The following is a 19811-nucleotide window of genomic DNA, read 5'->3' as shown; positions in this document are numbered from 1 at the left end:
TAAAGATTGATCTATTAGTATTTAATTTTCCTGTTTCTAAAAGTTGGTTTAATGCCTTTTATCACATGCCTGATCTTGACTAAATAATACCTGCTTGTATGCTTTTATGACAGAATGGAGAAACGCAGAAGATTGCTACAACAACAAACAAGCCCCTTCACGTGAGCGTCGCAGCTTGTTATGAGAAATGCGCGTTGTTGTTATTGCACATGCGAAGTTGCGAACGTTCCGCCCTAAGAGTACCTGCCTAGTTTGTGTGATTCAGCACATAGAACTCTGTTTTGACAGTGCCCTGAAACTGAAAAACAACCTATTGACACAAACAGAGTAACTATTGCGCATATAAAATCGGATAATAATAATTATTAGTATTTGTTGTGTACTTATTGAATTTGCGGGGAATTCCCGTTATTAGCGGTCTGGTGACCAATAAGCCTAAGCCTAGCCACTCACTCTTTAGCTTGTAGAAAAAAAAATCAATGAAAAATATTAGGTAAGCAATAAAGTTTTATTAGTGGAATCAAGTACCTACTCGTATAACCCATGTTTTTAATACCACGTCGCTGGCAAACTAGTTTACGGTTCGACTGATGGTAAGCGGTCACTGTAGTCTATGGACGCCTATAATTCTAGGAGTGTGGCCATCTTAAAATTCGGCAACGGACTTACATCCCTTCTGGTGTAGCGGGTGTCCATGGGCGGCGGTAATCACTTACCATCACGTGTCCGTCTGCTCGTTTGCCCATTCCTATATGATAAAAAAGTGTTACATGCACGTTGCCGTCCAAGCTGGATAAGTGTGTTATCTACTTCTTAAATTAATATAAATCCAGAAAAAGAATGTGGCTCTCGCTAGCGACAAGATGTCCTTGTTTCGTGAATTAAAAATACACATCGGTCAGAGGGGCTACCGCAAAAACCGATATTCGCAAATTGCGGGGATCTTTCTCTTTTACTCCAAGGAAGGCGTAATAAGAGTGACAGAGAAAAATGCCCGCAATTTGCGAACTTCGATTTTCGCGGTTACAGCCCAGATGGGTCTACAAATGAAACTGGGTCATATCATAACTACTAAAAATTGTTTTGCGTTTCTAAGACTGAAATTCGGGTCCAGGACTGTAATGCATTTTGGCGATAAATGGAAGTATAAACAACATAACCGTCATCCCAGTCTAGTCATCGGTGGCGCGGTGATGCGGAAATAAAATCTTGGAACGGTTACAAAACTAGATCATACGATATTTTGTTTGTGAAGTGGCGCGTTTTCATTGAGTCGTGCGGGAGGTGTGGCCAACGGCGTCACGTAGCGCTGTTAGCAAACATGTTTTGATAATCGTATAAAACTAGTTGTATGTTTACGTATTTCTCAGTACTAACTCAATATTCATAGAAGAAGGTACTCATAGTTTTTAAAGCAACCATTTAAAAAGACATTCATTTTTAGAAGGACTTCCTTTACAAAAAGTGACGTGATAAAAGAAAGTGAACTGAACGAGAGTGAAGTGAATGTAAAAAGTTTGTTTTGGTTCGCTCGGCTGCGATTGGCAGAACTGTTATCGTCCGATTTTACGTCATTCGTATCTGTCATTGATTTATTTATATTTTTCGCCAAGGCTTTACGCAAATATTAGATTTGCTACAGTTGTGAATCGACACTGCTTCTGTGATAACGTGATAATATATCGAATCGTCGAGAGAGTTCTTTGTATTGTGACATTACGATAAACTAAGTGTGAAGTGACGGTCGCGGGCGTACGTTATTCGCCTAAGAACTTGCTCAGTATCTATACAATTTAGATACAAAACTAAGTGATTAATAAAATAGACTGTGTTTTACGTGCCCTGAGATCTAATAAAACTTTAAACATGTCTTCGTTGGGTAGTCAGTGGCGGATAATTCGGCACTATCTGTCGATATCCAACCTGAATTCAGAAGTTGAAAAACTAGTCCAGAGAATGAAGCCAGCCTCTCCCGAGCAGTGGGACAGTAAGTAACACTCATGTCATACATAATTTATCAATAGAGTTTTGGTAAGAGTTCAACAGTTGAGTTCATAGGCTATTTTTAATCTCAGACTCCATACAACAACAGAACTATTAATATTAAATGATGTTATTAGGGCACCAGACATCGATTTCATTCATTATTTAGGCCTTCAACCTCGCTTCCTGACAATGACTTGATGAATAAACTTTACACAAGTTTCAGGTTCTCAACAATACCTTTATTTATTTTTCTGTAATGTAAACGATATTTTGTTTACATTTGTTATACCTCTATACTAACTATGACAGTTCCTTCAAGTCTATTTGGTTGGGTTTAATTTAAAAAATAATTGAAGAAATATTGTCACTACTTTTAAAAAATCTTGTAGGGTAAGTGCGTCAGTTTTCCGTCCGGTGTCAGTTTCCGTCCACTTGACGGATTGGTAAATAACACATTTGATTTATAATTTGCTACTTGCGAAATATAATTTTTATGTGGATAGTTAAATTGTTTAGATATTAAGGGTGCAATAAGTCCAAATTTGTGCAGCAATGAAGTATTATACTCAAATTTCGTCAAGTGGACGGAAACTGACACCGGACGAAAACTAGCACAATGACCCTATCTCACACTGCTACTCAAAACCGAAATGCAGTAACTCTGTATGCATCCCATACATAGTTACCACATTTTTATTTTGATTGACATAATAAGACACGAGATTTAAGTAGTGACAATATGCAACAGCTTCTTCATATAAAAATGTGGGAATTGTCATAAGGACCATCACTTGACGCAAGAGGTACAGTGTCAGTGTTATTATTTAAAACAAGAGTTATACACATTACAAAGCTCTTTCCATCCTTTTTTGCAGATTTAATTAGAAAATTCGAAAAAGCAGTCACAGCTAGATTATCAACAACAACCAAAGAAATAGAACCAGCGCTTGACAAAAAATCCAGTACTAAAGAATCATCTACCGCAAGCACGACAGATGAGAGACCCTTTAAAATACCCAATCACGATGAGAAGTTTCCGCAGGAAGGTCTGTCGGTGGGATCGGAGGCCAAGGAGATCACTATGGAGGGTCTTTGGCAAGGGTTAAAGCTAAAAAAGGATACTCACTTTGGGAAAATATCGGAGAACAGCTGGAAATCTAATAAGCCTGTTGTCACAAAGGTGAGTATTTCATTTAATTTTGTACCAACCAAAAAAAGAGTCATTTATGCAATATGTTTGTTAATACCGGATTGTAGAAGCTGGAAACAGATTCATTAAATTATTGGACGCAAATGCCAAGTTAAAAGTTTTTATTTAAGTGCTCATCCAAAATCGAAAGCCCCGTCTTGCCTTGCCTTGCCACGCGATATGGAGGTGGCTTATTTCAATAATTAACAATAAATATGCATAAACAAAATTCTTAGTTTTCTTTTGCCATACTCTTCAAGGCTTAGGTTGTTTAGACCACTGACAAAAGCAAACTATTGGCAATATTCCAAATTATAAATATACCATATATTAGTATTGATTAACATACTAATAAACAATAACAAGCTTGGCTTTAGTTGATCCAATGTATGGCACTGATCTAGCCATAAATAATAATTTATTTATAGACCTGGATTTAAATAATCAAATCACAGCATTATTGCCTTTATACATATAAAGCTCAATTTGCAAGGTTTATCTTTTAGGACATCATGTTAGTTATATTTTGGTTAAGGTACACAATTAATAAATTCTGTCAAACAATATTTTAATCAACAGTTATGCAGTTCTGCCATTTCACAGTATCGTTTTTGCTACACTAGTTATTTTTCTAATTATTGAAAACCATTATGATCACATCAAATTCATTTGACTATAATTCAGTAAATCAGCAATTGTTGATTGTCATTTAAAGATTTGACCTCAAACTTAAACACATAAATAAAACATTTTATTAATCCAATCACTCTATTTTTATTTGCTCTCAATTTTTAACCGGCACATTTACAAAACAAAGAAAGTAATAAACACGGAAATCTGCTGATAATGATAACATAATCTACTCTTTCAGGGGGTCAATCCCTATCTAATTCTGATAAGCCTGTAGGTGTAGCCTCAATATTTTGCCGAACAGATAAGGTCATAAAAATATATTAAGTAGGATTTTGTTATTATTGCTTAAAATTTATTTAAATAACAACTTGTATATTAATTAAAATTCTACTTTGAACCACACAGCCAATAGTTAAAAATAGCGCGAACTTAAACGATATGTGGAATAAATGTAAAGAATAGCGAACTTAAATGATATCTGGCGGCTGGCGGTGTAAAGGCGAACCTTACACGCAAGATCCATATTGTGATCCGTCAATCGTATTGACGGATTACGATATTTATTGACGTGTAGGGTAGTGTATTGACGGATCACAATATTTCGTTGGATTTCTGGAAATGCTTGTGATCTGATCCTAGATCCTGGATCGAGATATTTATCTTGCGTGTAGTGTCGCGTTTGATATTTATCGCGTCAGTAATTTTTCTCTATAGAGTCCATCACGTCTGCCTCGTACAAAGAACGCTTCGTACTGACGCGATCCGTATTGATGGTGTAGGGTGTGCTGTGATCCGATCCAAGATACATAATAAATATCATGATAATTATCACAATATTTATTGACGTGTAGGGTTCGCCTAACATAAGTGCGTTCTCGCGCGCGAACCGCGCTAGATGTATGGAGTCGCGCGCGAGAAGTCGAGAGTCAGGAAGAAACATGAAACTCACTTAGCAACAGCCAAGTACGAGTACAACAGTATTTGCGCTAAATGACTTTGTCACTTTCTTTAGTAATATTAATTAAAGAGATGTAACACGAATATTCGAGCATATACCTACTCTACATCCAGATAAAAAGGAAAGTAGGTTTACATTTGATATCTATGCTAACATAACACATAAAAATGTTATCGCATCACGCGGTCGTCAATGTAATATCACGTACGTCAAGTACATATGTATTATGTACTCCGCACACGACTAAGATATATGCATATAAGTGTAAATGTAAATACAATGCCCTCTGAGAGTGAACGATATGATACTGTATTGCTGACAATGCATTCGTCATAAAAGCGCAAACTAGCGTTTCACATGAATCGATTTGTTTTTGTTAGCGCGTGTACACGCTTTGGGATCGTCAATTAATTACATCACACAAAATTTAGATTTTTCAGAGACATTTTTTGATATTTTATTTATTTTAATCCTTTGTCGATAGATATCAGTAAATTTACTGTGACTACAAAATTTACTATGATAATAACCCTTAATTCTCTTTGGTAAAAGGCTCAAATTCAAATATTTTTTCAGACTTCCATCCATTCCCGAACGGCATACGTCATATCGGCGCTTGTGACGGCGGAGACGACAGAATGCCTGATGAGGAGGACAGAGCATTTCATCGACCATTTGAAACAATATCCCGAGTCTAGGGACTATGCTATTAAGGTTAGATTTTTGATTTTGGTTTCAGACTTTACAAACTAGAAGTCATTGAAATATCTAAAACGGAACTACGCCGAATATCGTTCGTCATGTTGTCGCGTATGTGTAGAGCCAAGCATGGCATTTGCAATGCCAAAGTGTGGTGATGTCATCCTTAATGTTAAGTTTCTTATGGCGTTCATGATGACTCTCCATCACTTTGTTCTGTTGAAGTCGGTGCAAAATTAACTTAGACGGACTCTAAAGCATAACGCCAAGTGTAATGTTCTGTAATCCGTATGACATGCCAATCGTTTACGCTCCTTAATGAAAGAAACGCAACTGTTAGAGCCACCCCACACTAGCGTCTCCCGAGCGTCGGCGTCTAGTCAACTCTTGGTTGCTGCTCGACGCAACGGTGGCGCAACTGCGCGGCAACGCCATTTTCCATAACGCTGACTAAACGCCAACGCTCAAAAGACGCTATACTGCCCTCTATCGCACTAATATCGAAGAGTGATAAAGAGACACAAAGTGTTTAGCTAAAATAACGTTTAGTTAGATTGACGCAACCATAACATGTCTTCTGATGGGAAGCAATTAGGGTTGAAGCAGTATTGTTCTAGTTTCTGCTATTATTTATAGCCTAATGTCAATTGTCTTTAATCAGACCTACAGCTTATAGGGAAAATGATCATTCATGTTTCGGTGACTTAAGCATACCACAATGCTTTTACCTCTCTTGTATATAAGTAAAATTGTATTTCGCAGGAGGGTGCAGTGCGAGCTCTTTTGAGGGTACAGCGAAGACTGAATGATGATCAACCAATAACTAAAGAGACTGCTGGCATTGTTAAAGAGGTAATTTATATAATTACTATGTTGGTAATATATTTTTTAGTGAGAGAGCACAAATAAAAACTCTCTGAAGACTACCTTTCACCACCAAAGACGTCAACTAACGCGGGCGGCTACAGCCAAATATCAACCTTCGTGCATTCCGATAAGGTTCAGGATGACACTAGACATGTGTCGTTCACGAGTGAGTGATTTAAATGAACTATATCTTTTGATTGAACTCGCTTGACGTCACTGATGATTTAACTCGCTCAGTGTTCCTTGTTCGTTCTTTCCCACTCATGATTCGAATGAGTTGGCCGAGCGTGAAGAGCGAGTGCGACGATGCAAATAGGTTTCGAGCGGTTCGGAAGAATTCGGAGGGTGTCGGGACGACATGGCGGGATCGTTTTGCGTGATTTGCCATCTTGGTCGCACTTATGCCTGTGTGTATCTGATTGACTGACATCTCTCTCTACTCACTCGTGAACAACATAGTCTACAGATCCACTGAGCGAAATAAGTGATATATATCACTGCGAGCGAAAGATATGAATTAATCTTTTCAATTCACTGTAGCGTGTTGCGCATCTCTAGATGACACGGCGCACACGATAGGCGTGGCCTTCAAAGGAGTATTTCTTGATTTCTCCCGAAACTTTAACCAAGTGGAAATAATACTAATTGTATCCCTTCCAGGCCCTAGCCCTGATGGGTTACACCGGCCCCACAAAAGGCCCCGGCCCCAACATCCTGTCCATCGACGGCGGCGGCATCCGCGGCCTCATCGCCATCGAAGTGCTACGGCACCTCGAGAGGCTAACCGGCAGACGGGTGCAGGACATGTTCGACTATATCATCGGAGTCAGCACTGGGGCCATCATAGCTGCTGTCATTGGTAAGAGCTTGTCTACACAACAAACTTATTAATATCAAACAATTATTTCATAATTTTAGGAATCTTATCAAGGCATTTTGTGAGCTGTTACTCAATATATTAGCTTAGCGCCGTAATATAAACATAAATATTTGGACCGTTTTATTGAAAAGTGAACATATTGACACCTGAACATTTTGTCATTTTGTTACTAGGGGATTATAACTTTCGAACTTTTTAATACTGAACATTGTGACACCTGGCTATTCTGGCAATGGGGCAAGCAGTTTGACTTTATGACAAAAGGACATTACGACACTTACATAAGGGCATTTGGACTTATTGACAGCAGGACATTGTGACGCTGGACATTCTAACACTTGGACATATATGCCCCTAAAGACATAGGATAAATTTACACACGCACACACACACACACACACAGATTGACCAAGCCCCACAGTAAGCTCAAGAAGGATTGTGTTGTGGGTACTCAGACAACGACATATATAATATATAAATACTTAAATACATATAGAAAACAACCGACTAGAAAACAAAATGACTCAGGAACAAATATCTGTGTCATCACACAAATAAATGCCCTTACTGGGATTCGAACCCAGGACCGTCGGCTTCACAGTAACTGTAACTGTGTGTGTGTTCGTAATAAAACTGTTTTTCGTATATCGTCTGAACTTATAATGAAATATAATGGAATACGTTTGACTTGTTCCAGGCGGAGGAGTGGGCACCCTGGACACTGCTAATCAAATGTACATGACGCTTTCCAAGGAAATGTTCGGGAACACCTCGCTCATTGGAGGTAAAATATTATAAATATATATCAAAGAGCTTGATTCAAAAAAAATTAAGGATTTGAAGGTTATTTGATATTAATAATTTTAAAATCTGAAATAAATATCTCAATTTTACCGGATCTATATTGGACTCCATAATATCTTAAAAAGTTGTAATTGAGAGAAAGTTAGTGCCTCGTAGGACTATTATAGATAAAAACCGCACTATTATTTTGATGTCACTATGGGAATTCTATTGGAAAAATTCTTATTTAAACAAAACTAAATATTGTAATTGATTTGAGTTCCCAGCCATTCCATTAAACTTTTTTGCCGCTCTACAAACTTGTACTAAGTAGGTATTCCAGAAAGCCTTAGTGCAACTAATTGTTTATAATGTTTCTTAGTTAATATGTGAAGTTATCTATGAAACGGGACCTTATTGTCGATGGCGCTTACGCCATTATTAACGATGCTCCGATATAAATACAATGCCGCGCGACGCTGTGCGGCGTATGCGCCATCGACAATAAGGCCCCTTTTCATAGATAAGTCCCCATATATTATGTGTTTTGTATTAACAGGTACATCTAGGTTAGTGTGGACTCATTCCTACTACGACACAGATGCGTGGGAGGCGTTATTGAAGAGGAACCTGGGAGATTGTACTCTTACGGAGTGCAATAGGAACGATACGCCTAAAGTAAGTACCTAGACAACCTTTTCTGGTAGTAGGGGGTATATAAGAACTAGTGATGTACCGACTATTGATTTGGCCGACTAGTCGGCTAGTCGGCCAGATCATTAGTTTGATCAAAGTTTGGTTCAAATGCACTAAAAAAACAATCGTTTTACTCCATTCGTTGCGCTATTTATCATATAGCAACGCTAAAAAATAAAATAAAATAAATAAATAAGTGTTCCGTGAACAAAGTTTTGCACGGAACACTAAAAATCCTAAGGCTATACCTATCTCATACGATGACCGGACAGTCGGACATAAGAAAGCGACCACACGGTCAATAATTTCAATAAAAGTTTTCGTAAGCACGCTAAATAGGAATTTGGGTAAAATAGGTGAAAAGCTTATGAAAATATTTACTGTTTATTTTTTTTTGCCCTGTTTTTCTGTAACTTATAAAGTGCCGACTAATCGGCCATTTTTGCCGACTAGTCGCCGACTACAGATGAGGCCGGATAGTCTGCTTTCCCGACTAGTCGGTACATCCCTAATAAGGCACTTGTCCCACCGCCGACGATGAGCGAGTAGAACGATAAACTAGAAACGAGTGGGCGAGCGGCGAGAAGCGAGTGTTAGCTCCAATAGTTTTGTCGCTCGGCTATAGGCGAGTGTTCGAGTGCGACGGGCTATTACTCGCGTCACTCGCTCGGGCAGTGCAGCGTAGCCCAACACGCAGACGTCGCAGACTTGTTCAAACAACGAAGCGAGCATCGCCGAGCGAGTACCGCTGAGCCAGTTTTATCTTATCGCGGCGACAAACTAGTAGAGTATGTGTTCTCGCCGGCAGTGTGAACAGCCAGCGATGAACTATTAATATATGTGTCTCTTTTACTAACACAGGATCCTAATCTTTTGTTCGTTTCTTGGGCGAGAAAATCGCCGATAGTTAATCGCTTACTCGCTCTTGGTGGGACAAGTGCCTAAGAACCAAATTTTTTATATGCGATGCAATGTGCAATAGGGAATTTTACCTACTAGTCAAATTAGTTACTTTTTTAGAACTGTCAAAACGATTTGCTAATATGGTATAAATTCCAAAGATTTGCTAATATGGTGAAATATTACATCGTGACGTCACGGTCAACTCACCTACTTTTTATATTTTCTACCCGATTTATTAAATAGAACTGTGTTGTCTGTGTTTAAAAATAACTCCTATCAGTGTTTTTCTAATAATGATCTGGTGCTTTATTTCATGCATGGTGTAAAATAATTTATTTTAAATACAGTATACCCTATTGCGAAATTTTGCAAATAGTGGAAAATAAGAAATAGAGACCCATTCTGAAAGCAGAAAATTGCGTTTACCTAAAATAATGGTCAGAAATGTCTTTCCACGTGCGAAGTGTGAAGAAATCTTTCCACGTGCTTCTTTTCCCTCCATCCTTGATGGACTCTCGACAATATTAAAAACACCGACGATCAACGAGGGTACTTTAGCTGTAACGCCCCCCTTGAATGCTGCTAAACCACAGATATAGTTGATACTATATGTGTGTTGTTGTTGTCCTAAGGCACCCCAGAGGTGCAAAGGGCCTTCACAAGCTCGCGCCACGCCTTCCTATCTTCAGCGACCGCTCTGGCCTCGCTCCAGTCGCTCCAGCTCGACCCGACCGCTCGTAGCTCGTATATCTGTGTGCTAAACGAATATCGCTAATAATAGTTATATTCCCCACAGATGGCGCTAGTGTCGTGCGTAGTGAACGCCGGGTCGAAGCTGTCGCCCTTCCTGTTCCGCTCGTACGAGTGCCCGTTCCGCGTGCGCTCCGTGTTCCCCGGCACGGCGCGCGCGCGCCTGTGGCACGCCGTGCGCGCCTCCGCCGCCGCGCCCACATACTTCAACGAGTTCCGACTCAACAACCTATTGCATCAGGTGAGACAAACAAACAGAGACAGAGAGAGAGAACTATATCCCTCTTCCATTCGTACGGTATATACACCGTGTTTTTTTTGTTTTCCGTTAATTTCAAGGGTGCATTCCTGAGCTAAAATCAAGTAAATTTCTCAAAGACACCGATATTCTAATTAACTCCATTTCGGAGATAATCAGTATTTAATTTTTTTTCCTATGAGGCCTCTACAAGCGTGTACACTTGCCTTAGGGCCGGTTTACATATTGATGAGTGTTTAGAATGAGTTCATACATTTGCTACTAAACTTAAGTACAATCTCGGTCGATCGATGTTCGAAATGACATTGATATGTCACAGATTTCAATTGTTTGGTTGAGTTAAATGTAATGCCCGTGTTACAACAACGCTACATGCTACATTTAATTACTTACTTTTTAAACATATATATATTTTTTTAAAGTAAAAAAAAAATTTTTTTTTCAAAATTAACTATGCCATTTAGTTCTCTTAAACGTACTTAACCATACCCCGAAGTTAACGGAATTCAATAAAAACGCGGTGTATTTCTACAAATTCCAATAAGTCTTAACTTCAAACTCTGGTAAATCCATCTGTTAGAAATCGTTAGATTATGCGATTTTGGTATTAATCGAATTTATTTACCCGGGTTTGAAGTTAAGCGGCACGGTTGGACAATCTATTGCAACGAGTGAGAATTCTCCAAATTTTTGGATTAAATATGATAATGAAAATGATCGGCCTATAGGCTAAAGAGTTATGAGTTGTAATTGTCTTCGGCGAATAACTAGTTTAAATAAATAGGGTCGATCCTTCCTCAACATCCTCTAAAGTCTAAGGCATATGCTATAAATAAAATGTACTGAAAGATAGATGGCAGTAGTGTACTAGATGTCACAATTTTGTTATAATTTTTTTTAAACGTTATGACAAAGTTCATTTTTGTTCCCAGGATGGCGGCATAATGGTGAACAACCCAACAGGCGTCGGTCTCCATGAAGCCAAACTCCTATTCGGCGCTAAAGCTCTCCAAAACGGAACGGTCATCTCCGTAGGAACCGGCAAAGCCCTTCACAAACACCTCGACTATCAGAGCTTAAGCAATGGTCTGCAGAAGGAGGCGCCTGGGACCAGTTGGAAGGACAAGTTTAACAAGATTTTGGACTCTGCTACCGATACCGAAGGTTGGTTTTGCTTTGCACCTTTTTTCTATCCTTGTAGAACAGTAATCTCGATTGGTACTGGCAAAGCTCTTCACAAACACCTCGACTATCGGAGCTTAAGCAATGGTCTGCAGAAGGAAGCACCTGGGACCAGTTGGAAGGACAAGTTTAACAAGATTTTGGACTCTGCTACCGATACCGAAGGTTGGTTTTGCTTTGCACCTTTTTTCTATCCTTGTAGAACAGTAATCTCGATTGGTACTGGCAAAGCTCTTCACAAACACCTCGACTATCAGAGCTTAAGCAATGGTATGCAGAAGGAAGCACCTGGGACCAGTTGGAAGGACAAGTTTAACAAGATTTTGGACTCTGCTACCGATACTGAAGGTTGGTTTTGCTTTGCACCTTTTTTCTATCCTTGTAGAACAGTAATCTCGATTGGTACTGGCAAAGCCCTTCACAAACACCTCGACTATCAGAGCTTAAGCAATGGTCTGCAAAAGGAGGCGCCTGGGACCAGTTGGAAGGACAAGTTTAACAAGATTTTGGACTCTGCTACAGACACCGAAGGTTGGTTTTGCTTTGCACCTTTTTTCTATCCTTGTAGAACAGTAATCTCGATTGGTACTGGCAAAGCTCTTCACAAACACCTCGACTATCAGAGCTTAAGCAATGGTATGCAGAAGGAAGCACCTGGGACCAGTTGGAAGGACAAGTTTAACAAGATTTTGGACTCTGCTACCGATACCGAAGGTTGGTTTTGCTTTGCACCTTTTTTCTATCCTTGTAGAACAGTAATCTCGATTGGTACTGGCAAAGCTCTTCACAAACACCTCGACTATCAGAGCTTAAGCAAGGGTCTGCAGAAGGAAGCACCTGGGACTAGTTGGAAGGACAAGTTTAACAAGATTTTGGACTCTGCTACAGATACCGAAGGTTGGTTTTGCTTTGCACCTTTTTTCTATCCTTGTAGAACAGTAATCTCGATTGGTATTGGCAAAGCTCTTCACAAACACCTCGACCATCAGAGCTTAAGCAATGGTCTGTAGAAGGAAGCACCTGGGACCAGATGGAAGGACAAGATTAACAAGATTTTGGACTCTGCTACCAAGATTTTGGACTCTGCTACCGACACTGAAGGTTGGTTTTTCTTTGCACCTTTTTTCTATCCTCCTTGTAGAACAGTAGTCTCCGTTTATACTGGCAAAGCCCTTCACAAACACCACGACTATCAGAGCTTAAGCAATGGTCTGCAGAAGGAAGCGCCTGGGACCAGTTGGAAGGACAATATTAACAAGATTTTGGACTCTGCTACCAACACTAAAGGTTGGTTTTTCTTTGCACCTTTTTTCTATCCTCCTTATAGTACAGTAATCTCGATTGATACTGGCAAAGCCCTTCACAAACATCTTGACTATCAGAGCTTAAGCAAGGGACTGCAGAAGGAAGCACCTGGGACCAGTATAACAAGATTTTGGACTCTGCTACCGATACCGAAGGTTCCGTTTCCCATGGCACTTTTGTACAACGGTATTATAAGACAGGCAGATGACTGAACGTAGATACGTTGGCAATGGTAAAGTAATACACAAGCACCTTGGCTATCAGAGTCAAAGGAAAGGTCTGCAGAAGGAAGCACCAGTGACTGGTTAGAAATACAACTTTAACAAGATATTAGACTTGGCTTTGAAAAAAATCACAATATTACACGAAGTCGATGATGAGAATGATGTGAATCTGGCTTGCCGAAAATAGTTTTTATTGTCTTCCCGATAAAATAATACATGGTTATGTTGTCTCACATTCCTTCTTTGTTTAACCAGGTACCCATCTAGTGTTGAACGACCTCCTACCCCCGGGCAGCTACTACCGCTTCAACCCTCCCCTGATGGAGGAATGCGCCATGGACGAGATCAACCCCGACAAACTGAACAGCCTAGTCACCGACACGCAGGCCTACATCCGCCGGAACCAGCACAAGTTCCAACAGGTACAGGATTCGAACCACCTACCTTCCTTATAACCTCTCATGGAGGAGTGCGCCATGGAAATTAACCCCGACAATATGAACAGCCTAGTCACCGACACACAGGCCTACATCCGCCGGAACCAGCACAAGTTCCAACAGGTACAGTCTGGGGTCGAACCCTAGGGGGTCCCGGAAAATTACTACTAACTACCAGGCGTGGCTCACTCCGCGATTCCGTCGCTTTGCTACAGGTAGCTAAAAGTCCATCCGTCCGACCTCAATTTTGGGGTTTGCCATAAGCCGCACGTGGCGCTGTCGCCACCTAGCGGCCATATCTGTGCTGATCGTAACAAACACGTTTTGTTAGAGAGTGAGTCTTCTGTACCTAGCACTATTATTTATTCTGTGCTACTACTAAATAAATTTGGTTTTTCTGTGTGTGTATAATTAGTATTTCTTAAATTCTTACTGATCTGCAGGATCTGCAGATGTAGGTCCGAGGAATGTAATAATTTTGAGATTAAAATAACTCTTAAATTGATTTAACTTTTAAACCATCTACAACAATGTTATCCAATGTATCTATATAGGTACCGTTTTCACGCAAATTAATAATTCTCTTATTTTCTCAGGCCGCCGCCATGCTGGTACGAAAGCGGACCATCGCACAGAAGGTAATGGACTTTGTTGACTACCAGAGCCAGATAATGGGCGTCGTGGCAAAGTGACGGTTACGTCATCATCATCAGGTCGCTGATGAATGATGAACGAATGAGTGAATGATAGTCTAGTCCAATGAGTGGAGAGAATCTGTTCTGAAAAGTTCTAGAGTCGAAAAATATGATTTTATGATTTTTGATCATATGAAAAATGCTGCTGGTTAAATGAAAGTTGATGGATAAACCACGTGAAGTTAATGAATATACTCTAATGTGAGGAGGATTAAAAATGTATGATTTCGTGTGATTACGATCATACATAGTTTGTTCCGTAATTTTATTGTCGGAAGAGGTATAAAAATATATTTGGTGAAATTGAAATACCAAACCATATACCAAATTAAATTTCTAATAAAACCCAGTTTTAATTACGGAAAATCACATATCCGAATCACACTTGTCCAATGAGGGTTCCCGCGATCGAGTTTTCACTAGATGACAGCAGTGGCGAGAGGTCTAGCTGTCATAATCCACCAATCATGTTTAACCATGTTTTTTTTTTGGTGGATTTTGACAGCAGCTGAGAAAAGACCTCTCGTCACGGTGCTGCCATCTAGTGAAAATCTCGATCGCGGAAACCCTCATTGGAAACTTACATAGAGGTACAATAATATAGAGATGACACGGGGGCGGGGCCAAACGACCGAACGAGATGCACTTATGGAAAATACAGTAGGAGTAGCAGAGAAAGGGGTATTATTGCTTGTCCTTGTCACAGTCTCACTTTTTGTTTGTTCCCGACCAAAAATTTAGTATGGTTTATGGTGGGCAACAAATAACCCGACCGAATTACGTAGATTGTTTTTGGTATGTTGTCAGGAATGTTAAAACGTGTTTTTAATATTGTCGCTTTGCGTATGTTTTGTCCCTCACGGAGGCACGCGTATAGCTCATCTATGTAATACTAGGTCTATGCGGTGCTGCCATCTAGTGAAAATATCGATCGCGGAAACTCTCATTGGAAACTTAGGTCATTCCTATTTGTCCTATAGATTTTACAATCATGGTCCTAAGGAACGAGTGGGAAGAAATTTCCCAAAGCATTTTGTTCCGATTAATGATCGACATGGAATTGATTTGTTTCTTTATTGAACATTGTCTGTATGCCAATACGGGTGTAACGGTAATAAACATGTACATATATACGTTTTAATCCTATTGCAATGATATAAGACGAACAAGTCTATTATGCTTTGTTTAGATGGTGAACTTGGCACTTACAAGTGTAAACAATTTATTATTAGATGAGTTGGGTGAAGGTACTGGTCACCTTTATACTTTAAGGACGCTAAAGTCCATACAAAATTTAAAGTTATACATAGCAATAGTATTTATACATTTTGGTACCTCGCTTTATTGTGACGTAGACGTCAACGATAATGTTTGAAAGCGACGAATCTTATTGTGCCTATTTTAGTGATATATACGCTTGACTTGACTTGATACATTCATAACTATAATGAAAGGTTTACGCACGGCTCCTTAGCTTATGCCCAGACCGCTTAGCATGACATTTCAAGCGCTACTTCAAGTATGGAGTATGGAGTCACGCGACAACACCAGCCATGCTGAGCAGTCAGGACTGTCAGGAGTCGTCAACCAAAACTCACTATAAACCGTTTTTTAAGATTACTATTTTTCTAATATGTAAACTACACCACACTATAATTCAATGCACAGTTAGTCAGATTTAATTTTGGAGGAAAAAGTTACCCCTACTTTTGAGGTTATAGATTTTCTAATCTGGAAAAAAACGGACTATCTCTATTCTTTATTGTGTAGAAATTGTGGTTTTAAGGTATTTGATGCCTAGTGAATTTTGGTTGTTAACTGACGATTGAAAAGGCTGCTGAAGTCTGAAGGATGTCTCATGGAAAAGGTTTTGAGAAATTACTAGGTACGTTTGGGTAGACAACTATGTTCATGTCTAACCAACATTGGATGAGAAGGTTGTATAACATTCATACTACAAACATTCGAATATAATTATAATAAATACCTAGGTATAAGAAATACCAGTTACACTGAAAATATTATAATGCTCACTTAACTTTATAAAAAAAATATTAAAAATAAATAAAAAATACATGTATCTGTTAATGTCCACTTCTAAATATTTTAGTCGTTAATTTCATACAGTGCAATAAGTCATTGTTTTTATAAGATTTAATAAAAATTGTTTGTAGTTTTAGAAGTTACTGCTAATGTTATATTGCATTTCTATAAATATTGTTAATTAATTGTAAGTAGTAAACAATGTAATTATTTAAACAAAAAATATATCACGGACATTTTGCAATAATAGTTCTTAGTTACTTTTTCCGATAATTAGTTACATTTGTTTATATAGAATGATTCCCTTTTTAATCATGTAATTATGTAGATGTAATATGTTTTGTAGATAAAAATCATCTAGTCAGTTAGGTACACTACCGTAGTGTAGTTTGTTTTTATATAGTATTTTAGATACACCTCAGTGTAAAATTTTAATTTATAGCAATAGATTTTACATATTTGTTAGTTTTCCAAAATGTGATAATGATAAACAAATAAAAATTAAATCTAACATATTTTTTTTACTTTTTATTACCCACCTATAAAACTAAATAATATCATTAAATCTGAGTATGTCAAGGGTTAATGTTTTTAAATTTAACTGAATTGAAAATCAACATCTAAATTATAAAATAACAATAGTAATGTAATAAGTTACCATTTAACGAATATTTACATAATATTACATATGGATGGATGCTACAAATAATTATACAGTACAACAGACAACATTGTAAAGTTATGTCATAATTAGTTTACGCTACTGTGCATACAATACAAGTCCTACTATTAAGAGCAACAGAGATAACTAACAATGTGACATGTGCGCGAGCAGGACAACAAACATTACGGTACCGCATACTTTCACTTTATTCGGTGATCTACAAAGTTTTCTTTGCGCTTCGGAATGTCGCTTCTGTCGATGGTTTGAGTACAATTAGTATGGAGCGATATTTAGTTCCGATTTTGGCCACAAGCATGCATAACATTGTCAAGCTGCAAATGTTGGTTTTTGTGTTTATTTCGTTTTATCAAATAAATTTTCAATATTCATTAATAAAAAACAATCTTAGTTAAATTAAACAAAATTAAGTCATCCTATAACAATAAAATAGGAATAAAATATTAAACATTTGTTTTGACATATTTTTATTTTATTTATATTTGGTGCCAATTTTAACTGACACATTAATGTTGTAATAATAGATTATCTATTCAAACTACTGTAAATGTGACAGGTTTACTAAGTAGGTGACTGTACCATCATTAAAATTCTAGAATCGCCTTTCCACCTCTCCTCAGTTTTGTAACCGCTACGCAGAGAAACGCACGTACGCGGCTGTATGTGCAGTGCCGTAGTCACAATATTTTTTAAAAATTACGACTGTTTTGGCGCGAGTTCAAGAATATTAAAAAGTTATGGAGTGCTTAAGGATTGTATTGGTTACGGTAAGTTTAATCGTAATATTAGTCAGTAAGTACTCATTATGCAATCGGCATAAGTGTGTTATGAAGTTATTTTTTGGGTCAAAGGATGTAATCCTTGAAGGTTACAGATAGATTTCTAATTTCACAAGAATTTAGTGAGAATATTATGCGTGTGCAACAATAATTACAAAATATTGTACCGCGCATATTTTCTACATATACGTTCTTTATCGTAAAGTATTGGTAATCTGTGTTGACCCGGTTCTTGATTAGCTTTTAATATACATGTTCAATTATAAACTTTCTCTTTCCGATACTTTGATATTACTGCCATCTGTTTTTTTTATTTAAAATCACAAGTTCTGCTACTCAACAACAGATGGCTGTACTTTTGATTATTTTAACTTCAATGCTGCAATTTAATGCTGTTTTTTCTCTGTAGCTCGTCCTAGTCCTCAGCCTGCTCATCTCGGCAGATTCTACAGTTCCCCAGCCAAGGGCCCCTAACTTCCAGTATTTTGAGAGGTAAGTAACTACAGGGTTACAAAAATTTATAGAGTACCTAAGAGTAAGTCACAACAAAATTGATGTGATTTGTTTTGTCAAGTGTACCCCCACTCGAGTCGCTTCGCATTCGGGTTTTGAAAACGTATTTATTCTGAAACTTGAATGCCAAAATCTCCCATCGAAAAAAAAAACCAATTTAATTGTAAGCACTTGTTACCGTGCTCTGACTTAAGACATATTTTAGGTAAATAATATATACCCGTCTCACTAACGGAAGCGGCTCCTAAAACTAGTGCGATAAGGACAAGGCGAAAAATCCTGCGTAAAAATCTCAAAATTCGAGGTTTCGTACTCGACTGTTTCCTCCTCCAAAACTTAACCGATCGTAACCAAATATGGAAATCTAAATGATTATGAAATTATCTGTGTCGGTCCGTTTTGATTTTTTGGCTAATTGATATCAGTTTTGAATACTACGCCTCTCATTGCGGCATAGTCAATGAGACCATTTTGGCCATTTTTGAAGGGCTCTAGCGCCTTCAAAAACAAAAATATCAAAAAAAGCAAAACGGTCCGACACAGATATTGACAATATTAAAGGCTTGCTACACGGTCGCCGACAAGCCCCCAGACCGCGTGGCCTTGGCCGGTCCCGGACCGTGTAGGGCGTGTAGACAGTTGTTAAGTACTTATATTCTTTGGTTGTTACCAACAAAATTTGACCAAAACTGACCAAGGACAGACCAAGGTCAGACGGTTAGAAGGCTTGTCGGCGACCGTGTAGCAAGGGCTTTAATCTGTGTTGAAAAAATCATTGCTCTATCTAGCATCAAAACCCACGGAGGAAAGAGTCGAGTACGTTTGTATGGAGAAATGACCACTCCTGTTGGCTCTTAACCACTGGATAATTTGTTCCAGGCCTAAATACCGATATCCGTACTACGACGAGAACGGACGAGGAAAGCTTCTCTACGGCTACGGAGGCCCGGAGCTGTACCAGTACAAGTCCTATTCGCCCTTGGAAGGGATCCATTGACACACAAATATACTCAAGTGTCACGTTCCACGGCAAATGGTACCTTATGGCGGCTGGCGCTTACGTCGCATAGCGCCGCAATAATATTGGAGCGGCGTTAATAATAGCATAAGCCCCAACCGCCATAAGGTACCTTTACTCCTGGGACGACACAAGTAGTTAATTACATCATTTCGCCTAAGATTGCAAAGCGATTATTATATCTCGGTAGCCGGATACTTTCTGCTGAGAGGGAAGTAAGTAAGTTAAGTAAGGAGTCGCGCGTGACAGCGAAAGTCATGCTAAGCGATCTGAAGGTAGAGTCCAGTCACGCTAAGTATTCAAGCCAACAGCAGCGCCAACTAATGCGCT

General features: G+C 38.7%; 2 protein-coding genes across 2 annotated transcripts; both read left to right on the top strand.

The window, feature by feature from the left end:
- Positions 1-1194: 1194 nt before the first annotated feature.
- On the top strand, positions 1195-17000 carry LOC134678569 (calcium-independent phospholipase A2-gamma-like). The gene is made up of 11 exons (XM_063537194.1): positions 1195-1987; positions 2862-3166; positions 5343-5480; positions 6228-6317; positions 6993-7191; positions 7910-7996; positions 8555-8673; positions 10391-10585; positions 11536-11950; positions 13570-13736; positions 14348-17000. The coding sequence occupies exons 1-11, from the start codon at positions 1867-1869 to the stop codon at positions 14441-14443; spliced, it is 1932 nt and encodes a 643-aa protein (XP_063393264.1). The 5' UTR covers positions 1195-1866; the 3' UTR covers positions 14444-17000.
- Positions 17001-17718: 718 nt separating this feature from the next.
- LOC134679691 (uncharacterized) lies at positions 17719-19506 on the top strand. Its single transcript, XM_063538638.1, has 3 exons — positions 17719-17938; positions 18360-18442; positions 19343-19506. Exons 1-3 carry the CDS (start codon positions 17909-17911, stop codon positions 19458-19460), a joined length of 231 nt encoding a protein of 76 aa, XP_063394708.1. The 5' UTR covers positions 17719-17908; the 3' UTR covers positions 19461-19506.
- The last annotated feature ends 305 nt before the right edge of the window (positions 19507-19811 follow it).

Source organism: Cydia fagiglandana, chromosome 2, assembly GCF_963556715.1.
Source record: "Cydia fagiglandana chromosome 2, ilCydFagi1.1, whole genome shotgun sequence".
NCBI classification, from domain to species: domain Eukaryota; kingdom Metazoa; phylum Arthropoda; class Insecta; order Lepidoptera; family Tortricidae; genus Cydia; species Cydia fagiglandana.
The sequence above is the reverse complement of the archived record's forward strand: the minus strand, read 5'-3'. Positions and strand labels throughout refer to the sequence as shown.

Excerpts from the sequence above, each read along its gene's own strand:
- LOC134678569 (XM_063537194.1), top strand. The coding sequence starts at position 1,867 with ATGTCTTCGTTGGGTAGTCAGTGGCGGATAATTCGGCACTATCTGTCG. Across the intron at positions 3,167-5,342 it reads ATAAGCCTGTTGTCACAAAG|ACTTCCATCCATTCCCGAAC; the intron begins GTGAGTATTTCA and ends ATATTTTTTCAG. Across the intron at positions 13,737-14,347 it reads ACCAGCACAAGTTCCAACAG|GCCGCCGCCATGCTGGTACG; the intron begins GTACAGGATTCG and ends TTATTTTCTCAG.
- LOC134679691 (XM_063538638.1), top strand. The coding sequence starts at position 17,909 with ATGGAGTGCTTAAGGATTGTATTGGTTACG. Across the intron at positions 17,939-18,359 it reads TAAGGATTGTATTGGTTACG|CTCGTCCTAGTCCTCAGCCT; the intron begins GTAAGTTTAATC and ends TTTTCTCTGTAG. Across the intron at positions 18,443-19,342 it reads AACTTCCAGTATTTTGAGAG|GCCTAAATACCGATATCCGT; the intron begins GTAAGTAACTAC and ends AATTTGTTCCAG.